Source organism: Drechmeria coniospora, chromosome 01, assembly GCF_001625195.1.
Source record: "Drechmeria coniospora strain ARSEF 6962 chromosome 01, whole genome shotgun sequence".
NCBI classification, from domain to species: domain Eukaryota; kingdom Fungi; phylum Ascomycota; class Sordariomycetes; order Hypocreales; family Ophiocordycipitaceae; genus Drechmeria; species Drechmeria coniospora.
The window spans coordinates 8541780-8560064 of NC_054389.1; the positions used below are offsets into that span (position 1 = coordinate 8541780).

Consider the following 18285-nt stretch of genomic DNA (forward strand, 5'->3'; position numbering starts at 1 on the left):
GGGAGTGTTTCGGCCTCAGAGGCATGCGTTGGGTTCGAAGGTGCAGGATGAGAATGGAGATGCGATCATTCTGCCCACACTCGACCTCGAATTTTTTTAGTGGGTCACCGGGTCCGTCCAGGCCGACCCGCCGACATGACGGCATTACGGGGAGGATCTCGAGTTATTACTCACCTAACACCTAATTAGACGCCTAATGGACCAAACCGAACAATACCTACTCTGAAACAGGCAGTACGGAGTATATGGACCACTATATTCTTAGTCTAGTACCACTACCTGCGTACTCCGTATACTTACTACTATCACAGTGCGGAGTGCTCCATAAGTACTTAGTTGCCCTCCGTGCCGTACTCCGTACAGTACAGTAAGTACACCGAGTTGTGTAAGTACAACCAAGTATTTACTGTAATCCTCCGTACTTCAAATCCTCACCAAACCTCACTTAATACAAGGACGCGGGTGCAGGATTTTGGAGGTGCCCACACCGTGGTAACACCTAGTAGCTGCAAATAAGTGCTCATACCAGTATACTATCCAACAATTTTCGGACAAGCGAGCAAGTTGCACAATTCATCAAGGAAAATGGAAAGGCTCTAGGGGAGCATACCTCCTCGTGCCTACTGAGGAGAAACTTGATTTGTCGCACGCCATTTGAGAAGCAAATGTCACGTCCTTCTGTTCGTGTTGCCCATTTGGTTTCTGGCAATTTTGCTCTGCTTCTCGAGTCATGTCAACCACCAAACTAAAGCGCATTCAACATCTCATGCTACAAGAAAAAGCACACAGCCTAGCCTGAGCCAGTGCCTATTCATCCCCGACAAAGCCATGCTTGGAAGCAGTAGTACCAAGCAAGAGGCTCCTGCATCGTCGGTCCAGTCATTCAGCACACATGCAAGCCCGCAACAATTTCTCCCCGTTGGCAGAGATCAGCAAAGGTGACGCCCTTTTTTCCACACCTAGTGGTTTCCACGCGCCCTTTTCGCTCCCCGAGTGGCCTCCGACTCCCCCCTGGGACGCTTATTGCCTCCCGCCGACGCGTCCGCGCCGCCTTGATTGAATCCGCCGCGTCCTCGGCCTCGGCCGCCCTGGCCTCCCTGGCCTCCCTCCTGGCTGAGGCTGGCCGCTCGCTGTCCGGGAGCAGCGTAGGATCCACCTCCTCGCCCGCGACCACCCCCGCGGGGCATGGGAATGCCCGATCTAGGCGCCTGGCCCTGGGTGTTGGCCGCCGGGGCGGTTGGCTCGGCCTTCGGTGCCACGTTTCCATCCGGCTTGTTGCCGGGGACGGCCGTCGCGAACGGGTTGGCCGGGATCGAAGCTGGCTTGGCGCCCAGGATGGAAGTCGCAAACGGGTTGGCGGGGATGGAGGGCGGGAAACCGGAAGCCGGCTGCGGAGAAGGCTGGGCCAGAGCAGGCGACCCCTGAGCAGGTAGCACCAGTGGAGCAGGCGGCGCCAGAGCAGACGCAATCGGAGCCTTCGCTTCCGCCGGCTGTTCAGCCTTGGCGGCGTCGGGCTGCGGCGTGCCGCCTGCCGGGGCCGGCGTCGCCGATTTGGCCGGCGTACCGGGCCCGGCGACCATGACAGGGCCGCTCGTCGTCTTCTTCACTTCTTCCCAAACCTCCACCACCGGCTTCTGGGGCGTCTCCGTCGCAGCCGTCTCGATGATGCCGAGCTTGGCATCGGCCGTCTTGAGCCGGTTTTCTGCGCGGTTGACACGCAAAATGGACTTCTTGGACTCCATTAGCTGAGCCTGGTCGCGCGCTGCCTGGATCTTGGCGTCCACGTCGCCCTTTATCTTGGCCGTCTCGGCCTCGAGCCTCTTCTTGATGTTGGCGGCGATTATGCTCTTGACCGTCGCGTTTGTCGACAGGAACTGTCTGATGCCCGCGTCGTCCAGCTGGGAAAGTTCGGCGGCACTAACAACCGTCGTCGGCGTCGCGGGCGGCGCTTGCGCAAATTCGGCCTTGGCTGGCGTCGACGGTGCCTCCCCTGCATTCGCCGGCGCCCCGATCGGGTTCTCGGCCTTCCAGATGAGCTTCTCCTGCTCGAGCCTCAGCTTGAAGTCCGCATCCTTCTGCTGGAACTCCTCGTCCATCTTCGTCCGGCTCTCTCTCAATTTCTTGTTCAGCGCGTCCCGCATCTTGTCGCACCGCTCCTTGACCGTCTGCGCAATCTTCGCCTCCGTCTCGTTTGCCTTGATCTCGAACTCGGCCGCCTTGGCCTCGGCCGCCGCAATCTTGTCCTCGAGCGCCTTCCGATCCTCGTCAGACAGGACGGACGGGCCAGGCTGCTCCTCGCCCGTCGTCGGCTCAGCCGTTGAAGGCTCCTCCGTTTCGGCGGTACCCGTCGCCGTCGTCGCCGCGGCTTGCAGCCGTTGCCTGGCATCGTCGCGCTCCGAGATGGCGATCTGCATCGAAGCACGGACGTTCTCCAACTGCTGCTGCGCCCCGAGCCTTTGCGCGTTCACCGACTCCAGCTCCTTGCGGCTGTCGGCGAGCTGCTGCTCCAGCTGGCCGACAATCTCCGTCGCCGCCGACGACCCTTCGACGGCCTGCTCTTGGCTGTTCTGCTGCCGGAGCTCGTCCACCAAGTTCTTGAACGCTTCGACCTGCTGTTGCAGGTCCGCCCTGTCCCTGAGAAGGTCCTCGGTACCCTGCTGCGCCGCTTGGAGCGCTTGGAGCTGGCCGTTGGTTTGGTCCAGCTGCACCTGCAGCTCGTTGGCCTTCACCGTCAGCTCGTTCTTGTCCGTCGTGAGCTTCCTCGACCGTTCCTTGAACTGGTCGGTAAGTCTGGAGCGGGTCGTCTGCCATGCCTCGCGCTCGCTCTCGAGCGTCGACTCCAGCTCGGTCATCTTCATCCGCAAGGGCACCTCGGCTTCCTTGAGGGCGTCACGCTCCTCCGTGAGGCCTTGGATCGTCTGCTTGAGCGTCTCCATTTCGGCCGGATCGACGCGTCCGTACTTGGTCAGGATGCCTTCCGTCCGCTTCTGCCACCGGTCCCGGTCCTCTTGTATCTGCTTAATCTCCTCCTCTAGGTACGATTTTTGCGTCGCGAGGCTGTCGATTTCGGCCTCAAGCGGCTGCACCTTGGCCTCCATCTCTTGGATCCTGACGCTCTTCTCCGCAATCTGGTCCTTGAGCGTCGAGTTTTCATTTCGCAGCGTCGCGCTGCTCTCACGGTAAAGGTTGAGCTCGTTGAGCTTTTCCATGAGGTCCTGGTGCGTCATGGAGTTGCGGTTGCCCTCAGCCGCTTGCGTGCGCTCCTGGTCGAGCTTCAGGCGGGCGTCGTCGAGCTGCGACTGCACGTACTCCACCTGCTGCTGCAGCCTCTTCGACTCCTGGGACTTGAGGTCGTACTGGACCTCGAGAATTTCCTTCTCGCGCCGGAGGTAGCTGTTGAGCTCGCGCAAGCCTTCCAAGGCGTCGCCAACCTGAACCGGCGCCGCGGCCGCGCCGTCGTCCTCGTCACCGCCGCGATTCTGCTGCAGTGCAGACACCTGAGCGGTCAGGGCCTCCAGCTGCTGGTGGAGAAGCTTGTTCTGCGCGTTCGCGTCCTCGCGGCGAGTCGTCAGCTCGGCCATTTCCTGCTCGAGATGCAGCCGCCGGTCCTCCCAAGAGCTCTCACTCTGAGAAAGCGTTACCCTGGCAGATTCGGCCTCGGCTCTGAGCGTCGCCGTCTGGCTCTTCAACTCGTTGTGCTCAGCCCGGAGCTGCTGGACGAGCCTGGCAGCGTCGGCATGCTTGACGAGCTCCTGCTCATAGTCTTGCTGGGCCTTGGTCGCAATCTCGGCCTGGGCACGGAGGTCTTGCTGATGATAGCGCGCGGCCTCGACGTGTCTGGCGCTGTCCTCCTTGAGCCGGTTGAGCTCCTCGTCGAGTATCGCCTTTTCGTCCTCGTACTTGCGCGCAACCTCTCCTTGGGAGTCCCGCAGGGTCGACAGCTCGCTGTTGGTTTGCGACAGCTCCGAGGAGACGTCCTCGATTCTCTGGCTCAGTTCTTTGATCTTGGCATCCTTCTCGCCGATGATGGCCTCCATTTCCTGTTGGTGAGACTCTCGGGATGCGCGGAGATCCTCCAGGGCCTCCTCGTTGCCCTGGCTCAGCTCCCTATACTGCTCGGCTTGCGCCTTGGCATACTCGAGCTGGGTGTTGGCGAGGTCCAGATCCCGCTTGAGATCGGAAATTTCACTGTTGAGATCGTGCAGTTCGGACTCGAGCTCCTGCTGGCGCTGGTCGCCGGCCGTCAACGTGCCGGGTCGGGGGGTCGGTCGTGGCTGCAGACGGCCGACGCGCTCCTCGGCGTTGCGGAGCTCAACCGTCAACTCGTCAACGCGGGCCTGGAGATGATCCCTCGACGTCTTGACGCTGACATGCTCCTCTCGAATCCGGCTCAGGCTCGTCATGAGCTCGTCGATGCGGTTCTGGGACTCCTTCGCCTCGTACTCCTTCCTCAGCTGCAGCTTCTTGGTTTCCTCTGCCTCGTTCGACAGCTTGCGCTGCGCCTCACCGAGCTCGCGCTCCAGAGTCTCGATCTTGGCCTGGGCCTTTCGTCGCGCCTCGGAGTCGGACAGGTTGCGTTCGTTCTCTAGCGACTGCTGGGTGGCCAGTAGATTGTTCAGCCGGTTCTTTTCTTCGATCAAACTTTCGTTGTCCTTGCTCATCCGATCTTGGATGTCTCTCCACAGCTTCTTCTCGGCCTTGAGGTTGGCCGTCTCATTCCTCATGCTGTCGAGGAGCCCCTTGGCCTCGATGAGCTCCTCGGCAACTTGCTGGGTCCGAATGTCCTGCTTGGCGGCCATCTCGGAGAGGCTCTGGCTCCGCTTCTGGAGCTCGGCGTTCTCGGCTCGCAGGGCGACGTAGTTGCTCTGCAGCATCTCCCTGCGCTCGGACTCGAGCCTCAAGTCACCCTGAAGCTTCACCCGCTCCGTCTGGAGAGAGCCCTTCTCCGACGACAGGTGGTCAATCTTATCGCGGAGGTCCTTGCGAACGTCGTCCTGGGCATCCCGGTAGCTGTCGTAGTCGGCCTGGAGCTTGCGCAAGGCGTCGTTGAGGGCCTCGGTCTGGTCTCCCTCGATGCTGGCGAGGGGAGGACGCTGGCTGCCGTCGAGGGAGCTGCGCATCATGGAGGCCTCGTCGCCGCCAACGCCGCGCTGCTGGAGAATGCGGCGGAACATGTCCCGCTCCATCTTGTAGCTCTCCATGGTGTTCTTGATGGACTTGCTCTCCTCAGTCATGTGCTCGAGCTCCCGCTGGAGCTTCTCGACGTTGTCGTGGTCCACCTTGGCCTGGTGCTTGGCCGCCAGGGCTTCCTCGCTCTCGATCTGCTCGGCGAGCTCGCGGGTGATGCGCATGAGGTCCTCGTTCTTGGTCTGCAGCGCCTTGATGTCCTTGAAGACGACGAGCTTCTGGGTGATGAACTGGTGGGTGTCGGACATGTCGGAGAGGGCCTCCTCGGTGATCTCGCCCTTTTCCAGCTGCTGGAGTCGGAACTTTTCGTCTTCCGTCAGCTGGTCCATGCCCTTTTCGAGAGCGTAGATGTTGAAGACGAGCAGTTGGATCTGGGTGCCAAGGTCGCGGAGCTGCGTCTTGAGAATCTTGGTCTCAGACTGGGCGTTGGCGAGCAAGCTCTCGGCCTTGCGCGCCGCTCTCCTGGCGGCGTCGCGGTCCTCGAAGCTCTGCTGCGACGACTCGGACATGCGGGCGAGTCCTTCGCGGAGCGTTTCGGTTTCCGCCTGCAGCTCCTGCATCTCGGGCGCCTTTGCCTCCAAGGCGGAGATCATGTTGTCGAGTTCCTCGGTGAGCTGCTGGTTGCGACGTCGCTCGCTGGCCAGCTGGCCCTTGACTTGGTAGAGCTGCTCGATGGCTTGGGTGGCGGTGACGGCCGACTTGGACCGAGCGGATGCCGGCGTCGCGAAGGGTGAGGCGGGACGGAGGAGAGATCCGTTCGCACGCGGCGTCTGGGGCGCGGATCCGGGTGGGGGGCCTTGCTCCAGACGAGCCTGCAACTCGTCGAGTTCGCTCTCGAGCTGGTGAACCTTTTCCTCCATCTGAGTCGTCGTCTGCCGCTCCTGCTCGAGCTCGAGACGGACCCGTCGAAGCTCGTTTTCGTAGTTGTCCTTGAGCCGCTCCTTTTCGGCCTCGAGATCCCGGACACGCTCCTGGTGCTTCTTGCTCAGCTGGTCCGACATGTCGACCAACCTACGCTGATCCTCGAGCTCCTGCTTGTAGCTCTCGACAGTGGAGGCGAAGGATCCCTCCTGCTTCTGCAGCTTGACGAAGGCTTCGTCCGCCTTGGCCTGCATCGCATCGAGCCGCTCGCGCAGCTGCTGCTCGGATCGCTTGAGGGCGTCGAGGCTGGTCCTCGCGTCCTCGCTTTCGCGCTGCAGCTCGGCGATGCGAGCGCCCTTTTCCTTCCGGTACTTGAGAGCCTCCTCGCTCTTGGTCTTGAGTTCGGTCTCGAGCCACTCGCCATTGCGGCGGGCGAGCTCGAGCTGCTGCTTCAGGGAATCCTCTCGGTACTTGGCGCTGTTGAGCTGGCCCTTGGCGTTCTGCTCGGACTGCTGAAGGACGGTCATCTCGCGGGAGAGGTCTACATTGCGTTGGTGTTGCTTGGTCAACTCATCGGTGACGGTCTGGTCGCGTTTGTTGTTGGCCTCGATGATGCTTAGGTTGGTGCGGTTCGAAGACTGGAGGGTCTCGATTTTGTCGTTGAGCGCCTTGACGTCTGCCGCATGGTCCGAGCTTTTCGACTTGAGGATCTGCAGTTCGTTTTCGAGCGACTGGCGTTTGGTTTCTGACGGCAGCACAAGTGTTTGTCAGCGTAGCTCAACGGGGTACGGTACAGTACACGGTTGACGATGGGGGTCGGTGCCTACCCTCTTCTTTCAACCGCTGCCTCGCCTCCTCCACCTCCTTGAGAGCCTTTTCGGCCGTCACCTTGGACGTCTGCGACCGCGTCTCGGCGCTGCGTACGGCGTTCTCGAGCTCGATGTCGGTCTGCAGCTTGTCGGCGAACAAGGTGTCGAATTCGTGTGCCTTGGAGGCCACGGCCTGCAGCAGGACGGAGACGAGGTCGACGGTCGGTTCGGTAGTCAGGGCCGCGACCGCAGGCTCATCGACGCCAAGATGGGCCGCGATGTAGCCGATGTCGACGTCTGCCGCCGCCATGATGACGACCGGTCTAGGTGCAGCTGGCAGGTCGTCTCGTCATCCCTCGACGGGGGGCAAGGAATCAACCATGCACAGGCGGCAGGTAAGCAGGTGGTGAGTCGAGGGAGGGAACGCGTCGAGCGAATGGCGTGTGTCTCGCGTGCTGCAGACGATGGGCTGGCGGAAAGGACCGACTTGGTTTGTTGATGCCGTGCCTGAACGGAGGAGCATGGAGAGAATTGCTGAATGGGAGGGAGTTTGGAGCTCGAATGTGGGTCGAAGTGGTGCTAGGCTGCAAGTAGGTGAAGGGTGCACGGACCATGGGGCGGCAGCGAAAATAATGGACCGAAGTTGAACCAAGCGCCTTCGGGCGGCTGCAAATTCAGCCTACCCTATACCGTCCCAAAATACACCTCACGTCGAGTCGTCGCTATAAAAAGACATGACGGCGCTCGTACGGTTCATTTAGATTGTCAATCATGGTATGTATGCCTAGGCACATATGGGGTTCAAGGGGGCGCCGCCTCGCGTCATTGATGGCCGACCGAGGCAACCTTGCAAAGGGGCAAACTCTAAATATGGCTGGGTGCACGACTTGCCTCGGCCACTCGACGTCAAGCGCCAGTTGTTAACGGACGGCCTAGCGCCCCTATTCAGTGGGTGAACAATAGGAAAAGGTAAATGTGAGCGCAACGTAGCAAACACGTACTTCACTGGCCAATGCATGGAACCGCCTGTGTTTGTTTTGTTCATTCCGTCGTCTGCCTCGTATGGTACAGTTTAATTCTCACCGCTCAGCAACAGATTGTGTAAATGCGTGTACATGTGCGCTTTGCCAAAGGCAGATAGCCGGGCCAGGAAGCTGTTCATCATGTCATGACAACTTTTGCATGCCGCCTCGTGATTCCGATCTCGTGCCCGTAGCCGTTTCCCATGTGCTTAGTGACTGCTCCTCACACACGATGCCGTCGATACAATGGCCAAGGGTGGATGCCACTCGTCCACCGCCACCAATGCCACGACGCATGCAAACAAACCAATGACCCCCCCGCGTGTCGTGGTGACGCGGATGAATAGAGATGGTACCAGCCAACATCTACTCGTCTCATTCGGACTGCCGCCTCGGACTCGGGCTGGTGCGACCTTCGCTTAGAACGCCGAGGGTTCTGCGCACGGCGGACGCGCAGTTCTGCGAGATGCGTCTTGGCATGGCTGCCGACCGCTGCTGGGCAACGGGCTCGGCCGTGACAAGGCTCTGGCACCGGCCTCGGCCCTGGCTCTGGCTCTGGCTCTGGCTTCGGCTTCGGCTTCGGCTTTGGGAGTGGCCCGACTCGCTGCAGCAGGAGCAGCGCTCGGGAGTCGACTGCTCGGTCGAGGCCGACGGCCGCCTCGAGCGCTGGCTCAGCTTCTGGGTGAGCGTGCGGGCGAAATTCTTGTCGACGGGGGCCGCCGTGGTGGAGTGCTGCGACGGTAGGTCGTCGTCAAGGGAGAGGGACGAGTCCTCCGAGGTGCGTCGGGAGGTCCGATGCGATGGCGAGGTTGCCGAGCTGCTGTCGTCGGACTGTTGGCAGTACCCATCGATGAAGGAGATGGCAAAGGGCGAGGGGCAGCAGCCATCGATGAACTGCCTCTGGGCGGCCAGCCGCTGCTCGGACGCGTCCCTGAGCGTCCTCCACAGACTGCGGCCGAGCTCGTCCCAGACGACGACGGCCCTGAAGAGGCGGCGGCAGGCGAGGGTCCCATCCTTTTCGTCGAGTTCGCCGTACGAGTTGAGCTCGGGCATGGTGGGGACGGCGTCGCGGACGATGGTGATGTGGTCGAACAGATCGCACCAGTCCGAGGATGTCTTCAGGAAGGAGTGCAGGTAGATCCAGGCCTGGGCACGCAGAGCGGCTTCCTCCTGGCGGGCGGCCTCCTCGCTGCGGCGCTGCTCCTCGAGCCGCGACTGTCTACGCTTTCGCGTCGTCGGGAGCTGGAAGAAAGAGGCCGAGGAGGCGGTATGCCGGCAGGGAGCGGGGACGGGCGCGTGAGCGCGGTCCGGAACGCAGAATGAGGTGACGGTCATGGTTCCGAGTTGAAGATGGAGCGGGGGTGGGAGAGGGGGAGAGGCTCTTGGACGGGGTGATGATGCGGTAGCGGTGCTTTATCCGAGGGCGATGCAAACATCCGCTTCGCCACAGTTCGGCACCGCGTTGTGGCAGCCGCCTTCGACTCCGAGTCACGGCTGCTCAAGAACAAAACGTGTCGACGGGTGGCGGGGTGGGAGAAGATGGTGCCGATGGCTGATTTGCCTCCCAGCTTGCATCCAGAGTCTCCGGGACGCTGGTGTCAATGGCGATGCTCTTAGTGGTTGGCGGCGCGGTCTAGCGTGGACGGAGAGGTGAAGGCTTTGCAGAAGGGCCGGTTGTGGTCGATGCGAGGCGACGAGGTCCGAGTTTGGCTGCTTTCGCGACCCTTTCTTCTACCTTTCGTTGTTTTTTGCCCGCTCGCAATGAAGATGTCAAGTTGCCCAGCGAGGTTGTTGGCGTTGGCGTCGATGGCTGTTCAGGGGTGGTTGGACGTGAACAAAGTAGTGACTCGCACTGATGTGGGTGACCGAGGAGGAGAAAGGGATGAAAGCATAAAGCGTGCCGGTATATGATGAATGTGGTGAGTAAGAAATAGGTATGCATACGTTTACGTGCGAGGTTGAATCCGGAGGGTGGCCGGCGTGTGGAAGTTATATCGGAATCCGATGGGTAGCGAGCGCCCATCAGAAGGAGGGAGGGCATGGAGGCATGTGCATGTGCTCACGTACTGTACGTGATCCGCGGACTTGCTCACCGACACCCGTATGTAACCTGATGGCGTCCTATTGTGCCGTCCGGAATTCGGTTGCCTGCCATGAATCCGATTGTCGGGCGTCACAAGGAGGGGGGGGAGGGTGCAACTGGCGGGGGCCGGGGGGTGGGGGGAGGGGGTTGCGGGGAATCGTGGGCGCCAAACAAGACGGTGGTGCTTTGTTCTCGTTGGGCTTGGGTTGGCTGTTGGTTGGTTACTCCGTGCTAGTGATGCCCAGTGCTTGCTGGTACTCGGGCAGGGTACCTGTACTTGCACCCGCGCCCGCCTCCGACATCTGGCCAGGTACAGGTACGGACGGGGAATCCGTACGGTAGAACGTATGAAGCCTAGTGCCTGCTTTGGGTTCGCAGCAGGCGAGCAAGCAAGCCAGCAAGCAGCTGCCTAGTACGTTGTGTAGTGCGATTGGTACTGTGGTGGCTCCCAGCCCTGCCCACTGCCCACTGTCCACTGCCCACCGGACGGTTGTTTGGGCTCTACAGTTAGCTACAGCGCACCTGGAGTAGTACTCTGTAACCACAGGTACAGTAGGTTCGAAGGGAAATCGCGTCCCCCTCGTCCCGAATTCACCCCCCTCTCGCCACCCCTCCCTCCCTCCCTCTCGCCATCCATCCTCCAGGGCCCCATCCGTTGGCTCCCTCTGATCCTGCGATGCCCCGATCCCCCCATGCCTCGGTACCGGACGCCATACGCCATCGACCGATGGGGCGCATGGGAACGTGGAGCGTTCGGTCGACGGTAACGCGAGCGCGTGTCGGACAAACGGCCACTGCTGACAGCCTGACACGCAGCGATGACGGACCGACAAGGCACTCTCGAGGCTTGTCCGCCTGCAAAGCGGCGGCACGAAGCTGCTCCGACCCCGATGCCCTCGGATGCTTGCTCCTTTGGCCGTGAGGGGGGCCACCGACCGGACGCTGCTTGTTTCGTTGTCTGCCGCATCCAGTGGCCGCATCCTCGTTTTTCACTCACCAGCGCCGCCGAACAGGCCACCCGCGCTCCCGACCAGGCGGTATCTGGACAGGCGAGGCGGGCCAGTCAGAGCGAAAACTCGCTCTTTCACCGCGGCCCTGCACACTGTCTTTGCGTTTCAGATTTCGAGACAAGTCGGTGTTGGTGGCGCCTATTGTTCACGACTCACGAGATGCAACCTGCCAACGACAGAGGCTGCGATGACGGCGCGGCGCTGCCTGCTGGTTGGGCGGTGAGCACGGAGCGTTGAGCACCGAAAGCTGCGCACTGATGAGCGGCCGCCCGGTACTATTTATATATGCATACGAGAATCTGTACGAGCATACATGGCTCATACCAACACATCACAGCACGGCACAGCACGGCACAGCACAGCACAGCACAAAGGGCATGCTGGATAGTACCTGCCCAGACGGAACCAGTACGTAGTCGTGTCGCGCCCTTATCGGTCCGTTGATGACCGGTTGCGCCATGGCCGTCAATCTGCTTGCGGCCCGTTGCCTGGGGGCAAGAGGCGATGGGCCCGAGATGCATCACCGATGGTGGTGGACGATGCATCAGCCTTGGAGCTTGCTGTGGCCGTCACCGAGCCGCGCCACTGGCTGACGCATGGCAAGGCAACCAACGAGCCCACCGGTTTGCCGCCTTTGCTGGACTGTCCAGGACGGAACATGCCGTACGACTCCTGCCAAAATACGGCTACGGTCGGGATGGAATGGGAGTCGCTTTGCGTCCTTGTTTGCTGGCTTTTGTGTTTGCTTTCGTGTTTGCTGGCTGGCTTGCTTGCTCGCTTGCTCGTTTGTTCCCTTTTGGGCTCATTTCGTCTAGCCTGCGGCTGTCGGGATGACAAGCGCCGAGCAAGCAAGCCAAGGAACGAACAAACGACCTCGGCGGGCATACCGAGTACCTAGGCCTAGGTGTAAGTACTTGCACCCACCCGTACGGAGTATTAATCCAAGTAGTTGTACTCTGTATCTCCCTACAATTACGCATGCCCCGTGCAGGTAACCAGATGGGGGGGGACAGATTAAGCAAGGCGGCGACGCCATCGCTCGATGCTTACTGACCACAGTTGGCCACTAAGGGGTACTGCTGAGCACTAGGCGAAGGTGCTAATAGAGGAAACACGAGAGCTTCCGCCAGTCCGGCTCCGACACCCGAGAGTCCAGTCTCTGGAGAAGCCGAGGCAGGCTGGGAGGTAGGGGAGGCCATGGCAACCATGATGCAATGACGGAGTAGCATTTGTCGGATCGTGTGCCACCACGTCACACTTCGGCCCGGCCTTCCCGCGCTAGTTTTATCATCACCATCTTCGCATGCCGCCTCTCCTCTCGGCCGGCCCTCTGTTCGGATGAGAAAACGAGCATGGAGCGCCTCCTACGAGCATCGTACGCGCCCTCGATGCGGCTTCGAACCGTTGACCGGTCTCGCTCGAGGTCATGTTTCGTCTCCAGTCACATGCAGCACGTGCACGGTTGAAGGCAGTTTCTGCTTCTGGCCTATCACGCTTCCGTCACGCCAGTACCAACCTCTCGTCGGTGACCCGTGATGGACAACGAGATGATGAGACATCAGATGTCGTGATGAGTCGCGACGAGCCGGGACGCTGCATGCATCGGATTCGTCTCCAACTGACCTCGTCACGAGATGCAGTCGACGGAGGAGCGACTGCAACGTCGGCCTTTGCATGGCACGGCGACGATGACCACGTCTGCAGCACATGTACATGCGCATGTACTATGTACTTACTCTCGCATAAGCGGTATGAAACGTAACCGGCCATCTTCGTGGCCAATAATGGCTCCTCGTGCAGGCCTCGGCAGCGCCCAAGCCAATCAACAAGCCAGCCATACCTGTATCTGTGCAGCCCAATCGCGTGGAACTTTGTGCGTGCATTGGAGCACGGGGCCTCGAGTAAGTTCCTCCGTGGCGACCAGAGCGGTGGCCTTTCTGCTTGGGCAGCCGCTGCAAGTACTTACTTGCGTGCGAGCACTACTTACTGTACGTGCACCAAATAGGTGACTGGCGATCTACAGCACTCGCACAAGTACTTGTACCGAGGACGGAGTGCTTACCTACTACCTATTTTGGTAGGCTGCTATTTTCGTCACCGTCCTCTAGTACTTACTGTAAGAAGTGCCGCATATCAGTCAGGTACGTAATAGTACTAAGCTGAATACTACTAGGTATTAATAGTAATAGGTAGCAGGCTGAAAAGGTTAACTAACCTGGTACCTACCTCCTGTAGAATTGGTTCTAGTAGCTGTCATTACTACCTAGGCACCTAGTACAAGGTACTAAGTAATTACTACTAAGCTATTACAACCTACCTAGTAGTAATTAGTACGAAGTTATAGGGCACATACAAGCTGCAGTTGGTACGGTCCCAACTTTGTACCGTCGCACTCTGTGCAGCAGCACCAAGTGGACATTATTGCCATCGGACTCCCTTGCGACAAGCTCGTCGGCAATATGGAAGCCAGGATGGACGGGTTCTGGCACCTGCATGCTGTCCTGCGAATACCGCAAGCATAGCACGTGTACCGAGTACAGTACTTTCATCGTAGCGATACATGTTGATGACAAGTCCGATACCCCGGACCGCAGCGCTGCCGTCATCTGCCGCTCACCTCGTCCGACCTGATGACTGCCGCGCCGCATGCAACGTTGACACCGTCGCCTGTCGATGCGAGCGTGGACGTGTCCCCAATACTGACGCTGCCGAATGCGCGGCCTTGGGTCGTATGTGCGAGTCAAGATGATGTGTTTATTCCCCTTCCCGGCCCGACGCCGCACAATCCAGCATCTCCACTTCACTGCCCGTTTCCCATCGAGCACAGGGCAGTCACGAGCCAATACTGTCCTGGGAGGGAAGCAAGGGTAGATGCGAGAATCTCGATGCCGAGATGACGAAATACCGAGACGCCGGGTGGAGTGAAGATTTCAACCTTCTGCACAACCGTTGCTGACTGCTGCCCTCGTCCCCCCGAACGGCGGTGGAGATGGAATCGCGACCCAATGTACATCGCAACGCGCCTTCTCCGGGTGGCGAATCGTCTCTGCAAACGAGTCGCCATTCCTTCATGCTTACCCATGAATTCGCTATGCCGTGAAGAAAGACGGACATGGCAACGGTTTGCCATAATGACAAGGAAAATGCTCAATTCTATTTACATGCGAAACATGTCGCCAATGCGGGAATTATAGGCTGTCTAGACTTGGGTGAAGGGCCATGTTCGAGTCGGAAACGATGCCATCGTTCTTGAAGAATGGAAAAAAAAAAGGAAAAAGAAGAGCCATGTCGTAACGATTGTGTCTACACCGTCGAGCCATCCGCCGTACACGGCGTGCAGATCAAGCTTCCTTCGTTCCGTTCCCTTGGCCGACATCCATCACCTCGCCGTCTTGGCAATGCGCCAGCTCAAGGCGGCCCTCTCGCCGCTCGCGTCCTCACAGTTGACGACGCCGCCGACAGCCAGGAGGGTGCCCGAGGAAAATTGAAGCAGACTCGTGTAGAGCAGGGTGGCCACATCGGCATCGCCCACCGTGAAGGGTGCCTTGGCCGCGTCGAGGGGCTTGACGGCGAGCACGCAGTCGCGAGCCTGGACCAGCGGCACGAAGGCGTTGGCATGACAGGAAACCGGATGGGGCACCACGACGCGAAGGGTACCGTTGGCGGCCACCCATTGAGAGTGAAGGGCGGCACACTCGCGCCAGTCGGCCGGCTCGAGCCTCGGCCGCTCGTCGGGCGCCGGAGGCACAAACGTCGCCGGATCGCAGGTGCTCTGGTCCGTCGTCGAGGGGATCCACACCACGCCCGTCGAGTTGGCCAACGGGGGGTGGCCGGGGGATGCCGTGACGGCCATGGCAAGGTGCACGAGTACGACGACGAGGAAATGCATCGTGGAAGGCAGCCGGGGGAGCGAGCGCGAACCGGCCTTTCAACCTTGGATTTCTTTTTTTTTCTTTTGGTAAATTTTTTTTTTTTTTTTTCCGATTTCGTTTTCCGACTCGTCGGGGAACTGGCGATGCAGGGGGGGAGGGGAGGGAAGGCGGCGAGAGCAAAGCACAGGCGGTATATTACGGAGTAGTGGCGGGAAAGAATGATGCGGAGTAGTGAGGGAAGAGAATCCTGCGCGGGAGGTCGGCGAACGAGACGGGATCGCAGAGGCAAGCGAGTGGTTTGATGAAGGGCACGATTCTCGGCTGCTGAAGCGGTCCCATGTGTCCATCCGTCGCACCCCCTCTTGTTCCTTCCTCCTGCCCAGTTCTTCGTTCCTGCACCATGTCAGACGGCTGCCCGGCTGCGACTGCGAAGTGCGCTGACTGAACACGTACACCTACCGTACAGGGCCAGCGCCTGCCTGTGCCGCGCCGGGAGAGGGAGCCCTTGCCGCGATGGCAAGTGAATCCAGGCGCTGACGTCTTATTACCTACTTGCACTTCCATACAAGCACTGTATTTGGGTGTCATGGCAGCACCCAAGTACTGCACACTCCGCACAGGCGCTCCATCCTCCGTGCTTATTACTACTAGGTAAGTAGGTGCTACCCAGCCATGTAATACCTAGGAAGCACCCTGGTTGTCCACATGGGTCCTCCCCTTTAGTAATTCGTCGTAATTATTACTATGAATTCCTGCACCAGTACGAAGTGCACGTACAGTACGGGGTACAGTAATTTAGCACTTACTTGTAAGTACAAGTACTTGTACGGAGTATTGCCATTATACAACTACGTGATGCATGCGAGAGGCCATGGCGGGCATGATGTGGTAGCCCAGTGCAAATGAAGCACCCCCGTTGTTGAACCGCGGAACCCACGTCCCGTCCGAGGTAGGGAACCATCTCGAATGATCGCTCGTGCGGCCTTGGTGACGGGACAAGCAACGGGAACTGCAGTTCGTCCGCCGCAGCCACCCTGGAGACGAGGAGATGGAAATTTTCTCCCCCTTTCTTTTTCTCGCACGAGGGGACGGGGGAAGGAGAGAAATGAAGGACGCCACTCTGTTCGCGGGAGGACAATAGAATGCGTCTGGAACGATGAATGGGCAATCATGTACGGAGTACTCCGTACGGAGTACAAGTAATGTTCCTGACGGTGCCGAAATTACCGACGACTTATTACTTGGTAATTAGCATCCGTCCGTATTTTTATTACCTTTATCCCTTTCCTGATGGCGAGTACTTGTACGAAGCAAAAGCACATGTGCCACACTGCGGTGTTCCTACATTTTCAGGCTAGCATCTGCACGAGTACGGAGTAATAATACAGCAGACCAACTTACTGTAGCCACTTGTACTCTGTGCTCCGTACTCCGTACTCTCCTCCTAGTGTTATTACCCATGGTATCGTGACGGAACCTTGCCGCCACAGCCGGCGCCTCAACGACTCGACCGACGACGACATCGCATTGATCGTGCTTCATCACCCCCCTCTTTGGTTGCCGACCGCTTCTGGCGGGAAGTTGGGTTCAATGCCACCTTGGCCTCCTGAACCTTGTCGCTGGTCAGCCGCGCTGACTTTGCTGCGACATGGCGGCATCTGTGTTCAGGCGTGCCACTCTCCCGCCCTACTGTACAAACAGGTGAAAGTGTGCATCCGTGCACGCACGAGGTGGCCAAGCTGCCAGGACATGTGAATGTTGGTGTATGCAGTTTGTAGTTGGCACGCACATGGATGCACATGCACCACTTACTGTGCATCAGGCTACTGTACACGTCCAAGTATGCTTGGAAGTAAGTACTCCGTACTCCGTAATACAAGTACATTGTATTCGGATACGACTCCGCCATATTCATGTCATACGTGTACTTACTTATTTGCACTTATCGTGGCTTGTTAGCGTGAGGTGCTTACTTACTTACTTGCTACCTCAGTACCTTAGTTGTACATGTACTGTACTGTAGGTACCTTACAGCTCCGGTATTAGCTGGTCGCTAGGGGGCCCGTCTGTGCTTTCGATGGCGGGTCTCCACACGGCGGACGGAGGAAGGCAGCAATGCCGTAATGCCGTAGTGGTACGGAGTGCTCTGTTGGTACCTAGTAGTCCAGGGGAGTTTGCAGGAACACCTGCGGTGGGCATGGGGTAACCTTACATTGGACCTTTCCCTGGGTTCTCGATCATCACTTGTAGGACGGTGAATAACCTGGTGCCGTACTGCAGATGAACTATTTGCGACTACAGGGACGGAACACTGCAAGTAATACCGTAAGGGAAGTGGCAAACATGTACTTACGGGGTACGACTGCGGAGCACTTACATGTACAGTACTTGCATCTGCAATAGGGTTCTGGGTAATGCTCTTGTCGTAATACTTACATGCGAGTACTTACAACTACTAATACATGCGTACCTACTAATATTACCTGAGTGCCATTACTGTACAGTATCTGTACAACAAAGTATACTTTGCACACACGCGCAAGCACTTTATCTGAAGGGTACCCACATGTACAACTGCAGTACGTGAACAGTCCCTCCGGAGCGAGCAGTGGTACATGCACCTCTGCATGGCCCTGTCATTCCGATTCCGAGTCTGAATCAGAGTCCGAGCTCGACGACCGCTCCAGTGGTAAGCATGCGGTGAGACGCGATGCAGCAGACGGCGGGTGATGAAAATGATGTGGGTGAGGACGACGATGCGGCCGAGGACGAGGACGAGGACGAGGACGATGGAGCACCAGCCGCCGATCTTGCTCCTGATGCACCCGATGCGACCTTGGACAGAAGCAGGGTATCGAGAATCGTGGACGATCGTACGAGTACGATACGGCATGGTGGGCAGAACCACCGATGACCCAACGCGACTGCGACTGCATCACGGGTACAAGCACGCCGTACATGTGTTTACATTTACAGTACAGTACATGCCGGAGTACAAGTACGTGGACTCGTGCAATCATACTTGGCACATCGACCCCGTATTTAATTACCGAGACCGAGCATGCGCGATGGGGACGTGGGATGGGTGGCTTTTGGCGCGGGAGAGCAACTGGCAAAGTACTCCGTACTACGGAGTTCCCTTGCGTGTGCAACTACTATCCTCGTATAAGTAATTATGTCATGTCAGTGTGTTCACATGTACCCCGTACTCCGCACCTGTACTTACTACACCTACCTAGTACTTACTTGCATGCCCTGTCATCACTGGTACGTTGGTAGGTACTTGTACGCCAAGGTGTGCGTGGTGAATGCACCGAGAAAGTACCTACTTACTGGTAGTAGCGATGGCAGACGCTACAATACTTCGCGCGTGGTATATTCTCTGGCACGGCGGACACCAAGCATTGCTCGTATCAGTAGCCAAGTATTGATATGTAACTC

General features: G+C 58.7%; 4 protein-coding genes across 4 annotated transcripts; 1 reads left to right on the forward strand and 3 right to left on the reverse strand.

Moving 5' to 3' along the window:
* Window positions 1–959: 959 nt before the first annotated feature.
* DCS_02253 (filament-forming protein) lies at window positions 960–7167 on the reverse strand (the record flags this gene model as incomplete). Its single annotated transcript, XM_040799581.1, has 2 exons — window positions 960–6793; window positions 6876–7167. 2 exons carry the CDS (start codon window positions 7165–7167, stop codon window positions 960–962), a joined length of 6126 nt encoding a protein of 2041 aa, XP_040660464.1.
* Window positions 7168–8254: 1087 nt separating this feature from the next.
* DCS_02254 (uncharacterized protein) lies at window positions 8255–9214 on the reverse strand (the record flags this gene model as incomplete). Its single annotated transcript, XM_040799582.1, has 1 exon — window positions 8255–9214. The coding sequence occupies one exon, from the start codon at window positions 9212–9214 to the stop codon at window positions 8255–8257; it is 960 nt and encodes a 319-aa protein (XP_040660465.1).
* Window positions 9215–14351: 5137 nt separating this feature from the next.
* Window positions 14352–14861, reverse strand: DCS_02255 (uncharacterized protein; the record flags this gene model as incomplete). Its single annotated transcript, XM_040799583.1, has 1 exon — window positions 14352–14861. The coding sequence occupies one exon, from the start codon at window positions 14859–14861 to the stop codon at window positions 14352–14354; it is 510 nt and encodes a 169-aa protein (XP_040660466.1).
* Window positions 14862–17554: 2693 nt separating this feature from the next.
* DCS_02256 (uncharacterized protein) lies at window positions 17555–17758 on the forward strand (the record flags this gene model as incomplete). The annotated part of the gene is made up of 1 exon (XM_040799584.1): window positions 17555–17758. One exon carries the CDS (start codon window positions 17555–17557, stop codon window positions 17756–17758), a length of 204 nt encoding a protein of 67 aa, XP_040660467.1.
* Window positions 17759–18285: the final 527 nt, after the last annotated feature.